Source organism: Oncorhynchus masou, chromosome 25, assembly GCF_036934945.1.
Source record: "Oncorhynchus masou masou isolate Uvic2021 chromosome 25, UVic_Omas_1.1, whole genome shotgun sequence".
NCBI lineage: Eukaryota > Metazoa > Chordata > Actinopteri > Salmoniformes > Salmonidae > Oncorhynchus > Oncorhynchus masou.
In genome coordinates this window covers 36,691,597-36,709,516 of record NC_088236.1, presented here as the reverse complement: position 1 = coordinate 36,709,516, position 17,920 = coordinate 36,691,597, and the positions used below count along the sequence as shown (strand labels likewise).

At 41.4% G+C, this 17,920-nt stretch overlaps 2 protein-coding genes across 2 annotated transcripts in view; one reads left to right on the top strand and one right to left on the bottom strand.

The window, feature by feature from the left end:
* Positions 1-5,199: 5,199 nt before the first annotated feature.
* The window catches only part of LOC135514244 (uncharacterized), a 34,935-nt gene continuing 22,214 nt past the window's right edge, over positions 5,200-17,920 (top strand). Inside the window, exon 1 of the mRNA XM_064937584.1 lies at positions 5,200-5,350. The gene's annotated coding sequence lies outside the window, so the exon portion shown is untranslated. The remainder of the gene's footprint in view (positions 5,351-17,920) is intronic.
* Positions 6,697-7,245, bottom strand: LOC135513562 (cofilin-1-like). Its single transcript, XM_064936450.1, has one exon. The coding sequence runs from the start codon at positions 7,201-7,203 to the stop codon at positions 6,865-6,867; it is 339 nt and encodes a 112-aa protein (XP_064792522.1). The 5' UTR covers positions 7,204-7,245; the 3' UTR covers positions 6,697-6,864.

Below are 17,920 nucleotides of genomic sequence, written 5' to 3'. Positions count from 1 at the left end.
ACAAACCAGCTGCTGCTAACTGCTCTGTCTATGCCCATGTGGATTCAGTATAAATGCCTCTCTCTTTGTTTTCTTGTTCCCCTCTCTCTCTCTCTCTCTCTCTCCGTCTCTGTCTCCCTCTCTCACCTCTGTCTGTTTCTCTCTCTCTCTCTCTGTCACCTGTCATGATTGGAATAAATATTGTACAGACCCGGGGACCTGCAGACAAGGCGAGGGGGAGAGAGACATTGTTTATGTGTAATGTAAATGATCATGCATAAAACATTTCCTTGATGTGGAATATTATCCCATGTTTGATCACTTGACCTATCTTAAAATGTCAAGTGTCAGGAGACCATGAGTAGATTATCCCAGACTTTCAAGTGCAATGAATGAATGAATGATTACTGCTGTGGCCACATTAGATTGTGTGCGGATGTTTGGAATGTACTCCAGTAATAATGCTGACTCTCTTAATTAGCCAACAAATGAGTCAACAAATAGGTGAAAAAGACCGGATGGCTTCCATCAAGGTTTAAATGGGGCCTATTTCACAGTAAACATCCCCAACTCTCTCTGACACCCTCTGATGGCCCTCCAACTAAACACAACACCGACATAGCAGTCAACTGTGACATTTCGGTGGGAGTATTTTGATAGACTTGTTCCTTTAGAGAGGACGGGAGGGTAGAGGGGAGGATGAGTGTTACCTGTCACCTCTCCCCCTTTTTCTCTTCAAAAGAGGAATTGTATGTGAGAGAGCAATCATACATATATTGCATAGTTTTGACTTCTGGCACACATTTAATGGTGATTTTTTTTTGTTACTTACTGCTTATGTAAGCAAAGGGGTATGTGTATGGAAAAGCTCTGTGTGGTTGCAGGAGTAGGGAGATAAAACAGGGCTTGTGTCCGAAATGAGGTGCCTGTGGATAGAAGCTTGTTTGGCAGGACTGCCAAGGTATAATAAGGGTGGGTGGGTTCACTGTAGGCTGTTGACTACCAGGGTGGTCTGCTACATTATGCCCTGTTATGGCTGTGCTTGTACCGCCCAACTGTTGTTCTAGGACTCACTGTCAGTCCCCTAATTCCCCAACCCCCTGCTCTTACGGTAGGAGAGGAATATGGAGGGGAATATGATTCACTCGATGGGAACAATATTGTTATGATTTGTTATTCAAACACAGATGTAACTCCGAATACGTTTTTCTAGGAATCAGCCAGGGAAACAGTGAGAGCTCTGCTGTAATTATGCCCAGAATTGTAACACATTTGGTGGGTGGCACTCTGGGAGGGAGACCAGATGCATGTCCAGCGTGGGTGTGAAAGAGGGAAAATGACAACTGTGTGTGTGTGTCTATTTATGTTTTATTGCATTCAATTCTGTGCAGAAACTGTTACATTTGTTTAGTTGCCACACTCCATGGTTCAGTAGAGGATGTTATATTGGATTTTGTTGAGGCTTCACAAAGAACTCCTCGTCAAAATAAATTCCACTGGCGTCCTCACCACTAACCTCTGGCTTCCAGTCCAACAACATGGTCTCTTGTCTCCCGTTATACAGTAAGTGACCTTAAAATGTGAAATAAATAAGACTAAAAATGATCTGGTTTTGGTCATGGTATTCGACTGAGTTCTTTTCTCAGGCCACAAACTACAGTACTTATAAATGTCTTTATTTTTATGTACATCACCTGGAAATAAAGTTTACCACCGAAAGCTATCTGGATGGCAATCGCGAACTGCAATTACAACACACTGTGCATTTTATATCTCTCTTTATTGGGAATTTACACAGGCCATGATGAGTTGAACTGCCCACCTGCCAAGTTCCTTTCCTCAGGATTAAAGAGCAGCATGACGATAAAATCTTCTCCCGTCATCTCTCAGTCCTGGATCAGTCCTGAATGATGAGAACAGATAACATAAGGCTTGATCAACTCCTCACATTCCCACACAACCTTCCCTCACCAATAAATAGGCCATGGTAGGAAGTAATTATAATATAGCAATTAAACACTGGAATGGTAGATGTGCAGAAGACGAATGTGCAAGTAGATATAATGGGGTACAAAGGAGAAAGATAAATAAATAAATACAGTATGGGGATGAGGTAGTTGATGGGCTAATTACAGATGGGCTATGTACAGGTGCAGTGAGCTGCTCTGTGAGCTGCTCTGGCAGCTGGGGCTTAAAACTAGTGAGAGAGATATGAGTCTCCAGCTTCAGTGATTTGTGCAGTTCATTCCAGTCATTAGCAGCAGAGAACTGGAAGGAAAGGTGGCCAAAGTAAGAATTGGCTTTGGGGGTGACCAGTGAGATATACCTGCTGGAGCGCGTGCTAAGGGTGGGTGCTGCTATGGTGACCAGTGAGCATCCAATCTGTTGAGTAGAGTGTTGGAGGCTATTTTGTAAATGACATCGCCAAAGTCGAGGATCAGTAGGATGGTCAGTTTTACGAGGGTATGTTTGGCAGCATGAGTGAAGGAGACTTTGTTGCAAAATAGGAAGCCGATTCTAGATTTCATTTTGGATTGGAGCTGCTTAATTTGAGTCTGGAAGGAGAGTTTACAGTCTAACCAGACACCTAGGTATTTGTAGTTGTCCACATATTCTAAGTCAGAACCGTCCATAGTAGTGATCCTGGACGGGCGGGCAGGTGCGGGTAGCGATCGGTTGAAGAGCATGCATTTAGTTTTACTTGCATTTAAGAGCAGTTGGAGGCCACGGAAGGAGAGTTGTATGGCATTGAACTCGTCTGGAGGTTAGTTAACAGTGTCCAAAGAAGGGCTGGAGGTATACAGAATGGTGTCGTCTGCGTAGAGGTGGATCAGAGAATCACCAGCAGCAAGAGCGACATCATTGATGTATACAGAGAAGAGAGTCGGCCCGAGATTTGAACCCTGTGGCACCCCCATAGAGACTGCCAGAGGTCCGGATAACAGGCCCTCCAATTTGACACACTGAACTCTATCTGAGAAGTAGTTGGTGAACCAGGTGAGGCAGTCATTTGAGAAACCAAGGCTGTTGAGTCTGCCGATAAGAATGTGGTGATTGACAGAGTCGAAAGCCTTGGCCAGGTCGATGAATATGGCTGCACAGTAATGTCTCTGGATATCATTATTGATATCCAGGAGAGATGGATTAGATGGATTAGAATTATGTCCCAGAGAGTGAGTGCAGCTCATCACTCCACCCCCCACAGTGAGGCCCCAACCACTGACAGTATAAAAGGGCCCAACCCTGAGGCCCTGAACTATGGGGATGACATCATGGTGAAGGCCAGGAAACCCACATAGTGGGACTACTGAGAGGGGCAAGACCTTTTTCTAAATGGTGTGGAGTTAATGGGCCTACAGACAAGGACAGGCAGTGTTGGGGATATGAGCACACTGCTCCTATGTCTAGTGGTTCATTTGCACATTAACATATCTCATCTCCTACTTTAGCATGGCCATGGGTTTGGGGACTGGGGGACTCTTCAGTGTGGGTAACTAGGGAAGAACTGGAACAAGGAGGCCAAAAACTGAGATGAGGTAATTGGGGGTTTATTGAGATTCCGTGACTTAATCTGTTCCTCTACTGACATTGTTGTTGCAATAAAGAACGGAACCCCAAGCCCAAGTATGAATAATTATGAGAACTATTAAAGAATCAATGGTTTAGTATGTTTAGTGTCCTAAGCAATACACTAAATAACTGGGTTTCCGGAATATATGTCAAAACACCACTCCCCTTGTGCTTGAAGAGCCTAGGTTTAGGTTCGAGTCAGCTAAACAAGGTTTATGTGACCCGAAAAGAAACTCAACAGCTTATAACATTGAAAATATTTTCTCCTCTGCACAGGAAATTGTCTTTTGACTCATCAAACATACCCAGTTACCAGTTTTGATAGGGCTACACTGTCTGGGGAAATGGTGCATGTGAAAATATCTCATTGAGTGTAGTTGACAGAAAAGTCGCCAAGGGCATTGCATGAGAGACTCCTCTTGTAAGTCACATAGAAAAGTATTCCAATGTCACTGGTAACTGGTCCCTGTGGAGATGAGCTGGCTTGTCTTGGACACAGGGGGCAAACAGACATGGCTAGTGTCTGAATAGACTGTGGGGAATACCCAGTTTTGATGTTCTTCCACTTATTAACTAGGAATGATGCCCTCAGAACTTTCACAGGCTTTCCAATCATACATGGGGAGAAACAACTACAGTACAACTTACTAGGACTGGGAACTAAAGCAACAAAAAGGCATATCTTATTTTTTTGCTTGAGATGATGAATATTAAGTTTCTGAAATGTCCCTTTAACATTTTCTCTATATGAGCTAGGACTAGGATCCATTTTTAGTTTTACAATGGGTGGATACACAATCATAATATCAGACTGAAGAGACACTGGACTCATCTGCCAGGAACTTCTATTTCCGAAGTCAGGACACACTAGGGATATGGAAATGGGGGCGCCTGAGTCTGACCTCCTGCTGCAATGACACTGAAAAACATTTACTCCTATAAATTACCGATGTCTCCCCTCTCACATTACAACCTATATGGTAATTTGATTTCACAGTTGGAGAACACATCATCGACTAAGGTCTAGGGCAGTGTAGCTGTCGGTAGAAAGACAGTGGTGAATGTACTGCAACTGTACTGTCAGGTTCTAGCTGCTTCTGTTCAACAGCAGTTTCACCTGGCCAACGTCAAAGACATGGATGGCGACAGGTTTGTAAGTGGAACCAGACAACAGGAGCTCGACCACATGAAGCCTCCTCTCCTGGAATCAGTCCAACATGCAGCTCACAGGGTACAAGGTGGAGACAGACAAAATCTAGATATATGAATTCCTTCTTCACCTGTCCTCCTTAAAAAGTCCTCAAATGAGGTACGGAGCAGTGACAAAAGCGTCACCAAGGAGCCCCAAATCCATTCGATAATGCTAAGCTTCCTTCTCACTCACACGGGTGACCTTTAAGCATTATCTTGGAGGATTATTGAATTACTACCATAGGCTGCAAGACCAATGCATATAGATACAGTGGTTAGGTTTTGCTCCCCAACAACTGACAAACATTCCGTAGACTATTATCCACAATGTCTGTGAATCATATACTGTACACTTGTTGGTAAAGTTTGTTGTTTGTTACTATGACGATACTGAAACTTACCCCCTCACCAACCACAAACAAATCCTGCGACTTAGCTCATTGTGCCCGTGGCAACAGTGAAGTGGGCTGTGTCAGCCCTGTAAATCCCTGGGTGTGGATAAAGACTAAGATAAACACATGAGAAAATGGGCTGACAATCAGAACACCACAGAAACATTCCCTCAAAGTCTATGATGGTGGTCAAAATCTTGGACATCTTCAGAGAGCAGGTAAGAATGGTTTGGAAAACGTTATTGTTGTGGTGGGAATGGTGGTGGGAATGTTGGATGGCTCTGTGTTAGAAATGGCCCCTAAAGGCTTGTGTGAGAAACACCCACATATGGTTTCTCTTAGATTGTTGACAGAGACGCTTCTTTCCCAATATGCACTAAAACAATATATAAGTACTGAATCCATTCCAGAATGACAAGACTTCTTTTTTCGTAATAATGTCTTGGGTGGGAAATTTGGTTACAAAAAAAAGCAGACGTTCAAAGGATTTGGGAGATGAGTTGGTCACGGGTCAAACTGTACCTATTGCATTGAGATATTCCCACATAGTTAGATTGACACCAGTCCTCTAATCAAAGTGACAATCCAGTTCCATCCATTGTGATCCTCTAATCAGGGCCTGCTCTGTAAACTCAACTCACAACTGGTTATGATCATCACTGAAACCGCAGCCAAACATTTACTCTTCAGCTGTAATAGGCCTGATTACTGCCCACTGTCATTCTCACAAACAAAAAAGAAAGACAAATAGACATAGTAGACGACTGTTTATACTATAGCTTCCAGTGACAGGATCATTGTATACTTAAATGTATATGCATATAAATGTGTAAACTGATCTGTGATATGTAAGTGTTGGATTGTTTCTATTGTGATATCACATTGATGTGTGTGTTTGTTATGCTGGGTGTACTGTATGTGTCTGTGGGGGTGGGGTAACTTTTATTACGCTTTCTTGGCCTGAGCTCACTTCTAAACATGTTGTCAACCTCAAAGTGACCTCGCTAGCATGAGGACCAAGTATTATTATTTTTTCGCAAAATGGGTACTGTTTAAGACATTGTTGTGTAAATCTACTTTATTGCCTCTGCAAACGTAAAAAGGCAAACGTTTTACTGATGTTTTTTTTTTCTACATTTTTACATTTACTGTTTATTGAAGTTTCATAACCATTATTCAATCATATGGAATTCCTTGGTACCGGACAGGACTAAATGGTGAGGGTGTGAGGGGAAATGTGTGCAGAAAACAAATGTTACTTTCATGGCATGATACCCTAATGAAAGACTAATGATGATTCACTCAATTTCCCTGGTTGCCCGCGCTCCTGCAGCTGTTTCCTAAACTCAATGTTCAATAAGTCCATAAAAAAATAAATCACTGCGTAGCTATGCATCTGCAATCATCATCATCAGAAGAGGAAAGCCATTACAATACCCTCCACCCCATGTTATTTGTACTCTAAACCCCCCTCACCTAATTCCTTCTCATTCTGGAATGAACAGCCATACCTCCGGGACTTCAATTCTGTTTTTTCTTTCCCTGTAGGTCTCAGTTGTGAGTGGATTTATACAGGCCCACCTTCAAGTGTGACCACTGATGAGCCTCCAAGCTCCTCTGCTAAGGTGCACCGATCTTTGATGTCCTCCAAACCGTGAACTTGCCATTCATGCTCGAAACCTGTGAATTTCTTCTTAATGGCATCCTTTGAGCTGGCATATATAATTTTGCTCTACAGTGGAGCACCTTCTGGGGCCCAGAAGATGAAGACAAGGTCATCCTTCTTGGTCTCCTTGGTCTCATAGGTTGCGTCAAAGAGGGCGTAGCGACAGTCGTCTGCAGGCAGCAACTTGACAAAGTGCAGGAAAGGGTCTGCGATGGTGGTACCCACATCACCGGTCAGAATCTCTTTACCTGCTTCAAGGATAATGTTCTTCTTGTCCTCGCTCAGACAGAACAGCACTGCCTCCTTCCTCTTCTTCTTCTCATCCTCGTTCGCCTGGGCCTTACGGACCTTCATCACATTGAAGACTGTAATAACTTCATCAGTCACTGTCACCCCAGAGGCCATGGTTGGGTCTTTCGTGCATCATCTTCTGAATCGAAAATGAAATGTTCGTTCTTCTTGTTGAGCTCACACTAGACCGGGGCTGCGACCTTCTACCTAATAGACCCTTTTCCAGTACACGACACACTGACGCCAAACACAGATGCGCGCGACTATTGGCAGCAGTAAAAAGCCAACGCCATCTGCGCCCATTCAACATAGCCTCGATTTAAGTTTTTATTACTTCTAAACAAAATAACTTTTGGGGGTTCTCATACGCTTACAATGATGTTTTGATTATTGCTTGAACATACACTTACATTGATGTTTTGATTCTTGCTTGAGATAAGATTATATTTAGTTGTCATTTTTGCAAAATAACTATTTTGGATGCAACAGCTGTTAGCTAGAAGCTCGTTGATATGGGCTGTAGCAAAAGCTAGCCAAAGAGCCATTTTAATGGTTGAAGTGGAAGTGTTTTTTAAGTATAATGCAGTTGACTTGCAATGATGACACAAGCATTATGTTGAGCAGGGCTTTCATACGAGCCTTAAAATCCAATTATAATCCAAAAGTAGTGTGAAATGAACTCATAAGCAACATGTAAATATTGTTTATTTGTTTTGCTGCCGTTCTATAAGAACTCCCCCTTGTTCAGCAACCAACTTGCACACAACGCCCTTGTGTGGCAATGTTTGCAAACACAGAAAGGGGTATATAGGTCGTTATCCATAGAATTAGAAATTAGACTACTAGAATGATCCTGAACCTTCTTACTATGGTCCAAAGGTCAGCAATCTTGGTCTACCATGATTTGCCAGTGCTGTGATAACATATTAGCTGTGTTCGAATACCCATACTAACATACTGTATACTACATACTTAATGAGTCTATACTACATACTATTAGTTCATTTTAGTATACTGTAAACAAACGGTAACCTTTCAGTTGAGCGTACTAGCTCTTCGCCTGTCTACTGTAATTTGATGCTGTTGTTATGCCGCCTCTTGCTAGCTTGTTAGCATAACAAATGACTGGCTAGACATTTCATGATTTCAGGTGTGTTTGTAAATTCAATCTGGAATGCCAGAGTGTGTTCATAAATCCAGAGCGTTGTCAGATTGTCCGTTGTGCTTCGCGCTCGTAGTGTCCAGAACACACATTGGAAGCTCTGGCCAAAGTGTAGGGTGGATCCGAGCATTCTGACTTCACAACGGCAGTCAAGCACCCAAGATAACTGGCTAATGTTGGCTAGCTTGCTAGCTACTCCCAGACACAAATGAGAGAACACCTCACTCTGATCATTGTACTCGCTCTAGCAGAGTTGGTTAGGCTGTCTTCATGGTATCCAGAGCGTTTGTGACCGTAACTGTGCTGCTGGCAACAATTTAATGATGCTTTTTGTGCCACTGCTTTTTTGCCGATGTTTACTGGCACCGGCCGTTGAGCGTTCGTAAATTCATCAGTTATTCTGCACTCTGGCACACTCAGACTAGAGTGCTCTGAAATCGGAGTAGATAGCAGGAATTAACAATATCCATTGAGAATGCACAACGACTATACAACTTAGCTAAAATCTAATCAAATGTATTTATATAGCCCTTCGTACATCAGCTGATATCTCAAAGTGCTGTACAGAAACCCAGCCTAAAACCCCAAACAGCAAGCAATGCAAGTGTAGAAGCACAGTGGCTAGGAAAAACTCCCTAGAAAGGCCAAAACCTAGGAAGAAACCTAGAGAGGAACCAGGCTATGTGGGGTGGCCAGTCCTCTTCTGGCTGTGCCGGGTGGAGATTATAACAGAACATGACCAAGATGTTCAAATGTTCATAAATGACCAGCATGGTCCAATAAAAATAAGGCAGAACAGTTGAAACTGGAGCAGCAGCACGACCAGGTGGACTGGGGACAGCAAGGAGTCATCATGTCAGGTAGTCCTGAGGCATGGTCCTAGGGCTCAAGTCCTCCGAGAGAGAGAGAAAGAAAGAGATAAAGAGAGAATTAGAGAGAGCACACTTAAATTCACACAGGACACCGAATAGGACAGGAGAAGTACTCCAGATATAACAAACTGACCCTAGCCCCCCGACACATAAACTACTGCAGCATAAATACTGGAGGCTGAGACAGGAGGGGTCAGGAGACACTGTGGCCCCATCTGAGGACACCCCCGGACAGGGCCAAACAGGAAGGATATAACCAAAGCACAGCCCCCACACCACTAGAGGGATATCTTCAACCACCAAATTACCATCCTGAGACAAGGCTGAGTATAGCCCACAAAGATCTCCGCCACAGCACAACCCAAGGGGGGGGCGCCAACACAGACAGGATGATCACATCAGTGACTCAACCCACTCAGGTGACGCACCCCTCCCAGGGACGGTATGAGAGAGCCCCAGTAAGCCAGTGACTCAGGCCCTGTAATAGGGTTAGAGGCAGAGAATCCCAGTGGAAAGAGGGGAACTGGCCAGGCAGAGACAGCAAGGGTGGTTCGTTGCTCCAAAGCCTTTCCGTTCACCTTCCCACTCCTGGGCCAGACTACACTCAATCATATGACCCACTGAAGAGATGAGTCTTCAGTAAAAACTTAAAGGGTGAGACCGAGTTTGCGTCTCTGACACGAGTAGGCAGACCGTTCCATAAAAATGGAGCTCTATAGGAGAAAGCCCTGCCTCCAGCTGTTTGTTTAGAAATTCTAGGGACAATTAGCGTACGTAGCGTACGTGTAGGTATGTACGGCAGGACCAAATCAGAGAGATAGGTAGGAGCAAGCCCATGTAATGCTTTGTAGGTTAGCAGTAAAACCTTGAAATCAGCCCTTGCTTTGACAGGAAGCCAGTGTAGGGAGGCTAGCACTGGAGTAATATGATCAAATTTGTTGGTTCTTGTCAGGATTCTAGCAGCCGTATTTAGCACTAACTGAAGTTTATTTAGTGCTTTATCCGGGTTGCCGGAAAGTAGAGCATTGCAGTAGTCTAACCTAGAAGTGACAAAAGCATGGATTAATTTTTCTGCATCATTTTTGGACAGAAAGTTTCTGATTTTTGCAATGTTACATAGATAGAAAAAAGCTGTCCTTGAAATGGTCTTGATATGTTCTTCAAAAGAGAGATCAGGGTCCAGAGTAACGCCGAGGTCCTTCACAGTTTTATTTGAGACGACTGTACAACCATTAAGATTAATTATCAGATTCAACAGAAGATCTCTTTGTTTCTTGGGACCTAGAACAAGCATCTCTGTTTTGTCCGAGTTTAAAAGTAGAAAGTTTGCAGCCATCCACTTCCTTATGTCTGAAACACATGCTTCTAGCGAGGGCAATTTTGGGGCTTCACCATGTCTCAGTGAAAGTTAACATTATGTTTTCGAATGACATCCCCAAGAGGTAAAATATATAGTGAAAACAATAGTGGTCCTAAAACGGACCCTTGAGGAACACCGAAATTTACAGTTGATTTGTCAGAGGACAAACCATTCACAGAGACAAACTGATATCTTTCCGACAGATAAGATCTAAACCAGGCCAGAACTTGTTCGTGTAGACCAATTTGGATTTCCAATCTCTCCAAAAGAATGTGGTGATCGATGGTATCAAAAGCAGCACTAAGGTCTAGGAGCACGAGGACAGATGCAGAGCCTCGGTCTGATGCCATAAAAAGGTAATTTACCACCTTCACAAGTGCAGTCTCAGTGCTATGATGGGGTCTAAAACCAGACTGAAGCATTTCGTATACATTGTTTGTCTTCAGGAAGGTAGTGAGTTGCTGCGCAACAGCCTTTTCTAAAAGTTTTGAGAGGAATGGAAGATTCGATATAGGCCGATAGTTTTTTATATTTTCTGGGTCAAGGTTTGGCTTTTTCAAAAGAGGCTTTATTACTGCCACTTTCAGTGAGTCTGGTACACATCCGGTGGATAGAGAGCCGTTTATTATGTTCAACATAGGAGGGCCAAGCACAGGAAGCAGCTCTTTCTGTAGTTTAGTTGGAATAGGGTCCAGTATGCAGCTTGAAGGTTTAGAGGCCATGATTATTTTCATCATTGTGTCAAGAATGGTACTAAAACACTAAGAATGACATGAATAATCAAGTCAATAAATGTTGGGTAGTTAGTTAAATAGCATATAGTTAATATACTGCCTGGCAAGTTTGATGTATTAATAGCCAACTAACATTAGGTAGCTAGCTAACATACCGGTACATACTGCTGTAATGATATGCTATGCGGTTTGTAAGGATAGCGTAGCTAACACATTGTCAGCCAACATAATGTGTAACGTAACTTATTTGAAAAGTCATTACTTAATTACATTGCTCAACATTTTCTGAACATTTGTCATAATTAGTTAAAGCAATGAATTTGTATCTGCTCTCATTGGACTCTGCATATTTCCTGCCATTTTCTTCAAATCTGAAAACGTTATGGAGCCACGCCCATTTTCTGAAGAATTTCATTATGGGCCCTAAAAGTACGGAAGTAGTGTTCACTGCTTGTATGCTTCGTATTTTGGTGAATTTAGTACGACATCTGGGATCTTTTGCCATAATAACTATATCCATACTATGACCAATAAGCATGCTACATACTCAATTTACGTCACAAATAGTATGGTTAATGCAGTTAGTATGAGTATTCAAACACAGCTAACGTGTAAAATAATTAATGTGAAGAATTGATCGCAATATCCATTCAAACATTGCTGTCAATCCACAGCCATACACTGGATGAAATCATTTGATGATAAGACATTTATGGTCTGTTTACATATATTTTAGAGGCTATTTATACAGAACATTTTTATAAAACCCGCATAAACTGTATTTATAATTATCTGACAATATTTTAAGGTGACTATTATTCCATTACACAATTTCTGACATCACACTTTTATTTTCCTGCATAACTAAAAGCAGGAAATTTATCACCTATGCCTCTACTGCCATTCATTCCAATTAAACTGGTTTTGGATTTCTCCCTGACCAAGATGGCTTCCATTTTGGCCCCATTATGGAACTTTGAGGGTTTGTGACACAGCCCCTCCAGTAATTTAATAAGATCTCTATGTCACTATCAATAAACATCACAATAAGGTGCAGAGTGTTTATTTTTTGCCTGCTGGGGGGCAAGGAGACCCTCAGCTCCGCTTAAACTATTGACAACTGCGTGCTGTTTACAAGGCATTTTAAAATAAAAGTTAACTATTTGGTTGTGATGCCTCGTTCATGTGCTAGTCGGAACATGGACATTTCCAACTTGTTAACTGGTTGTAGTCATACACGTGCCACATTCAACGAATCTGGAAGTCGGACGTTTCTGAGTTTCCTTGTTCCGACTAGAATGTGAATGTGGCATACAATCATCACCTCTTGAAAATTATAGTCAGAACTACACATTTCAATTATTCCATGCAAAATAATTGCTTAATGCCAGGGCTCTTATGAGATGTTTGATTTCACTTTCAATTGCATTAATGTCAGCAGGGATGGGTGGGTTACTTTCTAAATGTAATCTGTTACAGTTACTAGTTACCTGTCCACAATTGTTATCAGTAACATAACTTTTGGAATCCCCAAACTCAGCAAAGTAATCTGATTACATTCAGTTACCTTTAGATTACTTTCCCCTTAGAAGGAATTAGAAGAAGACAAAAATGTATGTTACCAATTGAACCACATCTATTGCAGGATAAATCAATGTTAAAAGTTTACATAGCTTGCCATATATGGATGTTACATATTCTTCTAACCCATCGCTTTCTACTACATATAATAATACAATTAAATTATATCTTTACATTAAAAACCAAAGTCTATCAGAATTCCAGTCATTCCAATAAATGTTACACCTTGGTCTTCAAGAAAAGGACTTGGAAATATGGAGGTATAGATTAGCCAAATTGATTTACCTGAGCATATCCCCGAAACTATTAGCCAGCCCTACTCTGTTATTTATGATTTTGTTGTCATGGAGGATTTGAATTTGGAAAAAATGTTGCGTTTATTGAATGGTATGCTTTGAGCACGAGTGAAAAGTCCTTTTTTACATGTGAAAAATTAATTCCATATGCTGCATTTGCTATAGGCGTATTGTTTAACTTTTTGTTGGTGAAGCTTTGATATCTTAATAATATGCAGCTGTTTAAAGGGCAAATCCACAGATGAAATAATAACAAAATGGACGCCCCACCTCTGTTTTAGTAAAAAGTTGAGGGAGGTGCCTGGAGAAATGTAACCACTCTCAGATTAATAGACAGAGCTATGGATGCAAGGACTGACCATCCATGATATAACAATTATTGTTTTAACTATGTTATGAGGCTATACAGTGTTTGTTTACATTTATAATGTTTACAAACATTGGAGAAAAACGAGCTTATATTTTGGGTGTGGAGTGTGACAGTTGAAATAAGCTCATGAGGCATTGATAAGTTATATTCTTCAAGAATCAATGGATATATACAGTTGAAGTCAAAAGTTTACATACACTTAGGTTGGAGTCATTAAAACAAACTCATTTTCAACCACTCCACAAATGTCTTGTTAACAAACTATAGTTTTGGAAAGTCAGTTAGGACATCTACTTTGTGCATGACACAAGTCATTTTTCCAACAATTGTTTACAGACAGATTATTTCACTTATAATTCACTGTATCACAATTCCAGTGTGTCAGAAGTTTACATACACTAAGTTGACTGTGCTTTAAACAGCTTGTAAGATTTCAGAAAATGAAGTCATGGCTTTAGAAGCTTCTGATAGGCTAATTGACATCATTTGAGTCAATTGGAGGCCAACCTGTGGATGTATTTCAAGGCCTACCTTCAAGCTCAGTGCCTCTTTGCTTGACATCATGGGAATATCAAAAGAAATCAGCCAAGACCTCAGAAAAATCCTTGTAGACCTCAACAAGTTTGGTTCATCCTTGGGAGCAATGTCCAAATGCCTGAAGGTACCACGTTCACCTGTACAAACAATAGTACGCATGGATATAAACACCATGGGACCACGAAGCCGTCATACCACTCAGGAATAAGACACGTTCTGTCTCCTAGAGATGAACTTACTTTGGTGTGAAAAGTGCAAATCAATCCCAGAACAACAGCAAAGGACCTTGTGAAGATGCTGGAGGAAACAGGTACAAAAGTATCTATATCCACAGTAAAACGAGTCTTATATCGACATAACCTGAAAGGCCACTCAGCAAGGAAGAAGCCACTGCTCCAAAACCGCAATAAAAAGGCCAGACTATGGTTTGCAACTGCACATGTGGACAAAGATCGTACTTTTTGAAGAAATATCTTCTGGTCTGATGAAACAAAAATAGAACTGTTTGGCCATAATGACCATCGTTATGTTTGGAGGAAAAATGGGGAGGCTTGCAAGCTGAAGAACACCATCCCAACTGTGAAGCATGGGGTGGCAGCATCATGTTGTGGGGGTGCTTTGCAGCACGAGGGACTGGTGCACTTCACAAAATAGATGGCATCATGAGGAAGGAAAATTATGTAGATATATTGAAGCAGCATCTCAAGACATCAGTCAAGAAGTTAACCTTTTTGGGATAGGGGGCAGCATTTCACTTTTGGATGAATAGCGTGCCCAGAGTGAACTGCCTCCTACTCTGTCCCAGATGCTAATATATGCTATATTATTAATAGTATCGGATAAAAAAACACTCTGAAGATTTTAAAACTGTTTGAATGATGTCAGTGAGTATAACAGAACTCATATGGCAGGTAAAAACCTGAGAAGAAATCCAAACAGGAAGTGAGAAATCTGAGGTTGGTCAATTTTAAACCCAGTGCCTATTGAATTCACAGTGAGATATGGATGAAGTTGTACTTCCTAGGGCTTCCACTGTCAACCCTCTTTAGAAGCTGATTTGAGGATTCTACTATAAAGGAGGGGATCATGACAGCTCTTTGAGTCAGTGGTCTGGCAGGGTGTCTCAGGCTTGTGACGCGCGCTCCCGACAGAGTTTGCTCTCGTTCCAGTGCTTTTCTTCAATGAAATTTTCCGGTTGGAACCTTATTTAAGATTTATGTTAAAATCATCCTAAAGATTGATTCCATACATCGTCTTCAGACAATGAAATTCTCTGGTTGGAACCTTATTTAAGATTTATGTTAAAATCATCCTAAAGATTGATTCCATACATCGTTTGGCTTGTTTCTATGACATGTAACGGAACTTTTCGAGTTTTTGTCTGGACGAAGTGCTCGCGCCTCATGAAGATGGATTACTGGGCTGAACACGCTAACAACAAGTGGCTAAATTATGGACTTTATGGAACAAATTAGTAATTTATTGTTGAACTGGGATTCCTGGGAGTGCCTTCAGATGAAGATCATCAAAGGTAAGTTAATATTTATAGTGTTTTTTCTAACATCTGTTGACTCCAAAATGGCGGATATTTCTATGGCTGTTTTGGGTTCTGAGCGCCGTTCTCAGATTATGCTTTTTCCGTAAAGTTTTTTAAAAATCTGGCACAGCGGTTGCATTAAGGAGAAGTCTATCTTTAATTCTGTGAATAACACTTGTATCTTTTATTAATGTTTATTATGAGTATTTCTGCAAAATCACCGGGTGTTTTGGAATCAAAACATTCCTGCACGTAACGCACCAATGTAAACTGAGATTTTTGGATATAAATATGCACATTATCAAACAAAACATACATGTATTGTGTAACATGATGTTCTGTTCTGAGTGTCATCTGATAAAGATCATCAAAGGTTAGTGATTCATTTTATCTATATTTCTGCTTTTTGTGACTCCTATCTTTGGCTGGAAAAAATGGCTGTGTTTTTTTGACTTGGCTATGACCTAACATAATCATATGTTGTGCTTTCGCTGTAAAGCATTTTTTAAATCGGACACGATGGGCAGATTAACATGATGTTTATCTTTCATTTGCTGTATTGGACTTGTTAACCTCTTGATACTCACCATCCCAGATCCGGGATCGTGAATAAAGCCTCAGGCTCATTAGCATAACGCAACGATAACGATTTCTGAAAATCGCAAATAAAATGAAAATAATGCGCCTGCTCTCAAGCGTAGCCTTTTCTTAACAACACTGTCATCTCAGATTTTCAAAATATGCTTTTGAACCATAGCAAATCACTAATTTGTGTAAGAGTATGCTAAGCTAGCTTAGCATTTTGAGTAGCATTTAGCACGCAACATTTTCACAAAAACCAGATAACCAAATAAATAAAATCATTTACCTTTGAAGAGCTTCGGATGTTTTCAATGAGGAGACTCTCAGTTACATAGCAAATGTTCAGTTTTTCCTGAAAGAATCTTTGTGTAGGAGAAATCGCTCCGTTTTGTACATCACATTTGGCTACCAAAACGAACCGAAAATACAGTCACCAAAACGTCAAACTTTTTCCGAATTAACTCCATAATATCGACCGAAACATGGCAAACGTTGTTTAGAATCAATCCTCAATGTGTTTTTTCACATATCTCTTCATTGATATGCAGTTCGTGGAAGCCTGCTTTCCCCTCAGAATCCCATGGAAAAATACCAGCAGCTGAAAAAGACGCACCAATTTCGACAGAGGACACCGGGTGGACACCTGGAAAATGTAGTCTCTTATGGTCAATCTTCCAATGATATGCCTACAAATACGTCACAATGCTGCAGACACCTTGGGGAAACGACAGAAAGGGCAGGCTCATTCCTCTCGCATTCACAGCCATATAAGGAGACAATGGAAAACGGAGCCTCAAAAATCCTGCTGGTTTCCTGGTTGCCGTTTCATCTTGGTTTTGCCTATAGCTCCCGTTCTAGGGCACCCACAGACAATATCTTTGCAGTTCTGTGTTTTCTTTCCAAAGCTATCAATTATATGCATAGTCGAGCATCTTTTTGTGACAAAATATCTTGTTTAAAACGGGAACGTTTTTCATCCAAAAATGAAATTGCGCCCCTAGAGTTTCAAGAGGTTAATGTGTGAAAGTTACATATTTTGAAAAAATATTTTTGAATTTCGTGCACTGCTTTTTCATCGGAATGTTGCCGACGCCTGCCCTAGAAAGGCTAAAGCTTGGTCGCAAATGGCTCTTCCAAATGGACAATGATCCCAAGCATCAAATCAAATCAAATGCATTTATATAGCCCTGCGGACATCATCTGATATCTCAAAGTGCTGTACAGACCCAGCTTAAAATCCCAAACAGCAAGCAATGCAGGTGTAGAAGCACGGTGGCTAGGAAAAACTCCCTAGAAAGGGCAAAACCTAGGAAGAAACCTAGAGAGGAACAAGGCTATGAGGGGTGGTCAGTCCTCTTCTGGCTGTGCCGGGTGGAATTATAACAGAACATAGCCAAGATGTTCAAATGTTCATAAATGAACAGCATGGTCAATAAATAATAATCACATGCAGAACAGTTGAAACTGGAGCAGCAGCACAGCCACGTGGACTGGGGACAGCAAGGAGTCATCATGCCAGGTAGTTGTGAGTAGTTCCAAAGTTGTGGCAAAATTGCTTAAGGACAACAAAGTCAAGGTATTGGAGTGGCCATCACAAAGCCCTGACCTCAATCCTATAGAAATTTGTGGGCAGAACTGAAAAAGCGTGTGCGAGCAAGGAGGCCTACAAACCTGACTCGGTTACACCAGCTCTGTCAGGAGGAATGGGCCAAAATTCACCAAACTTATTGTGGGATGCTTGTGGAAGGCTACCCGAAACGTTTGACACAAGATAAACAATTTAAAGGCAATGCTACCAAA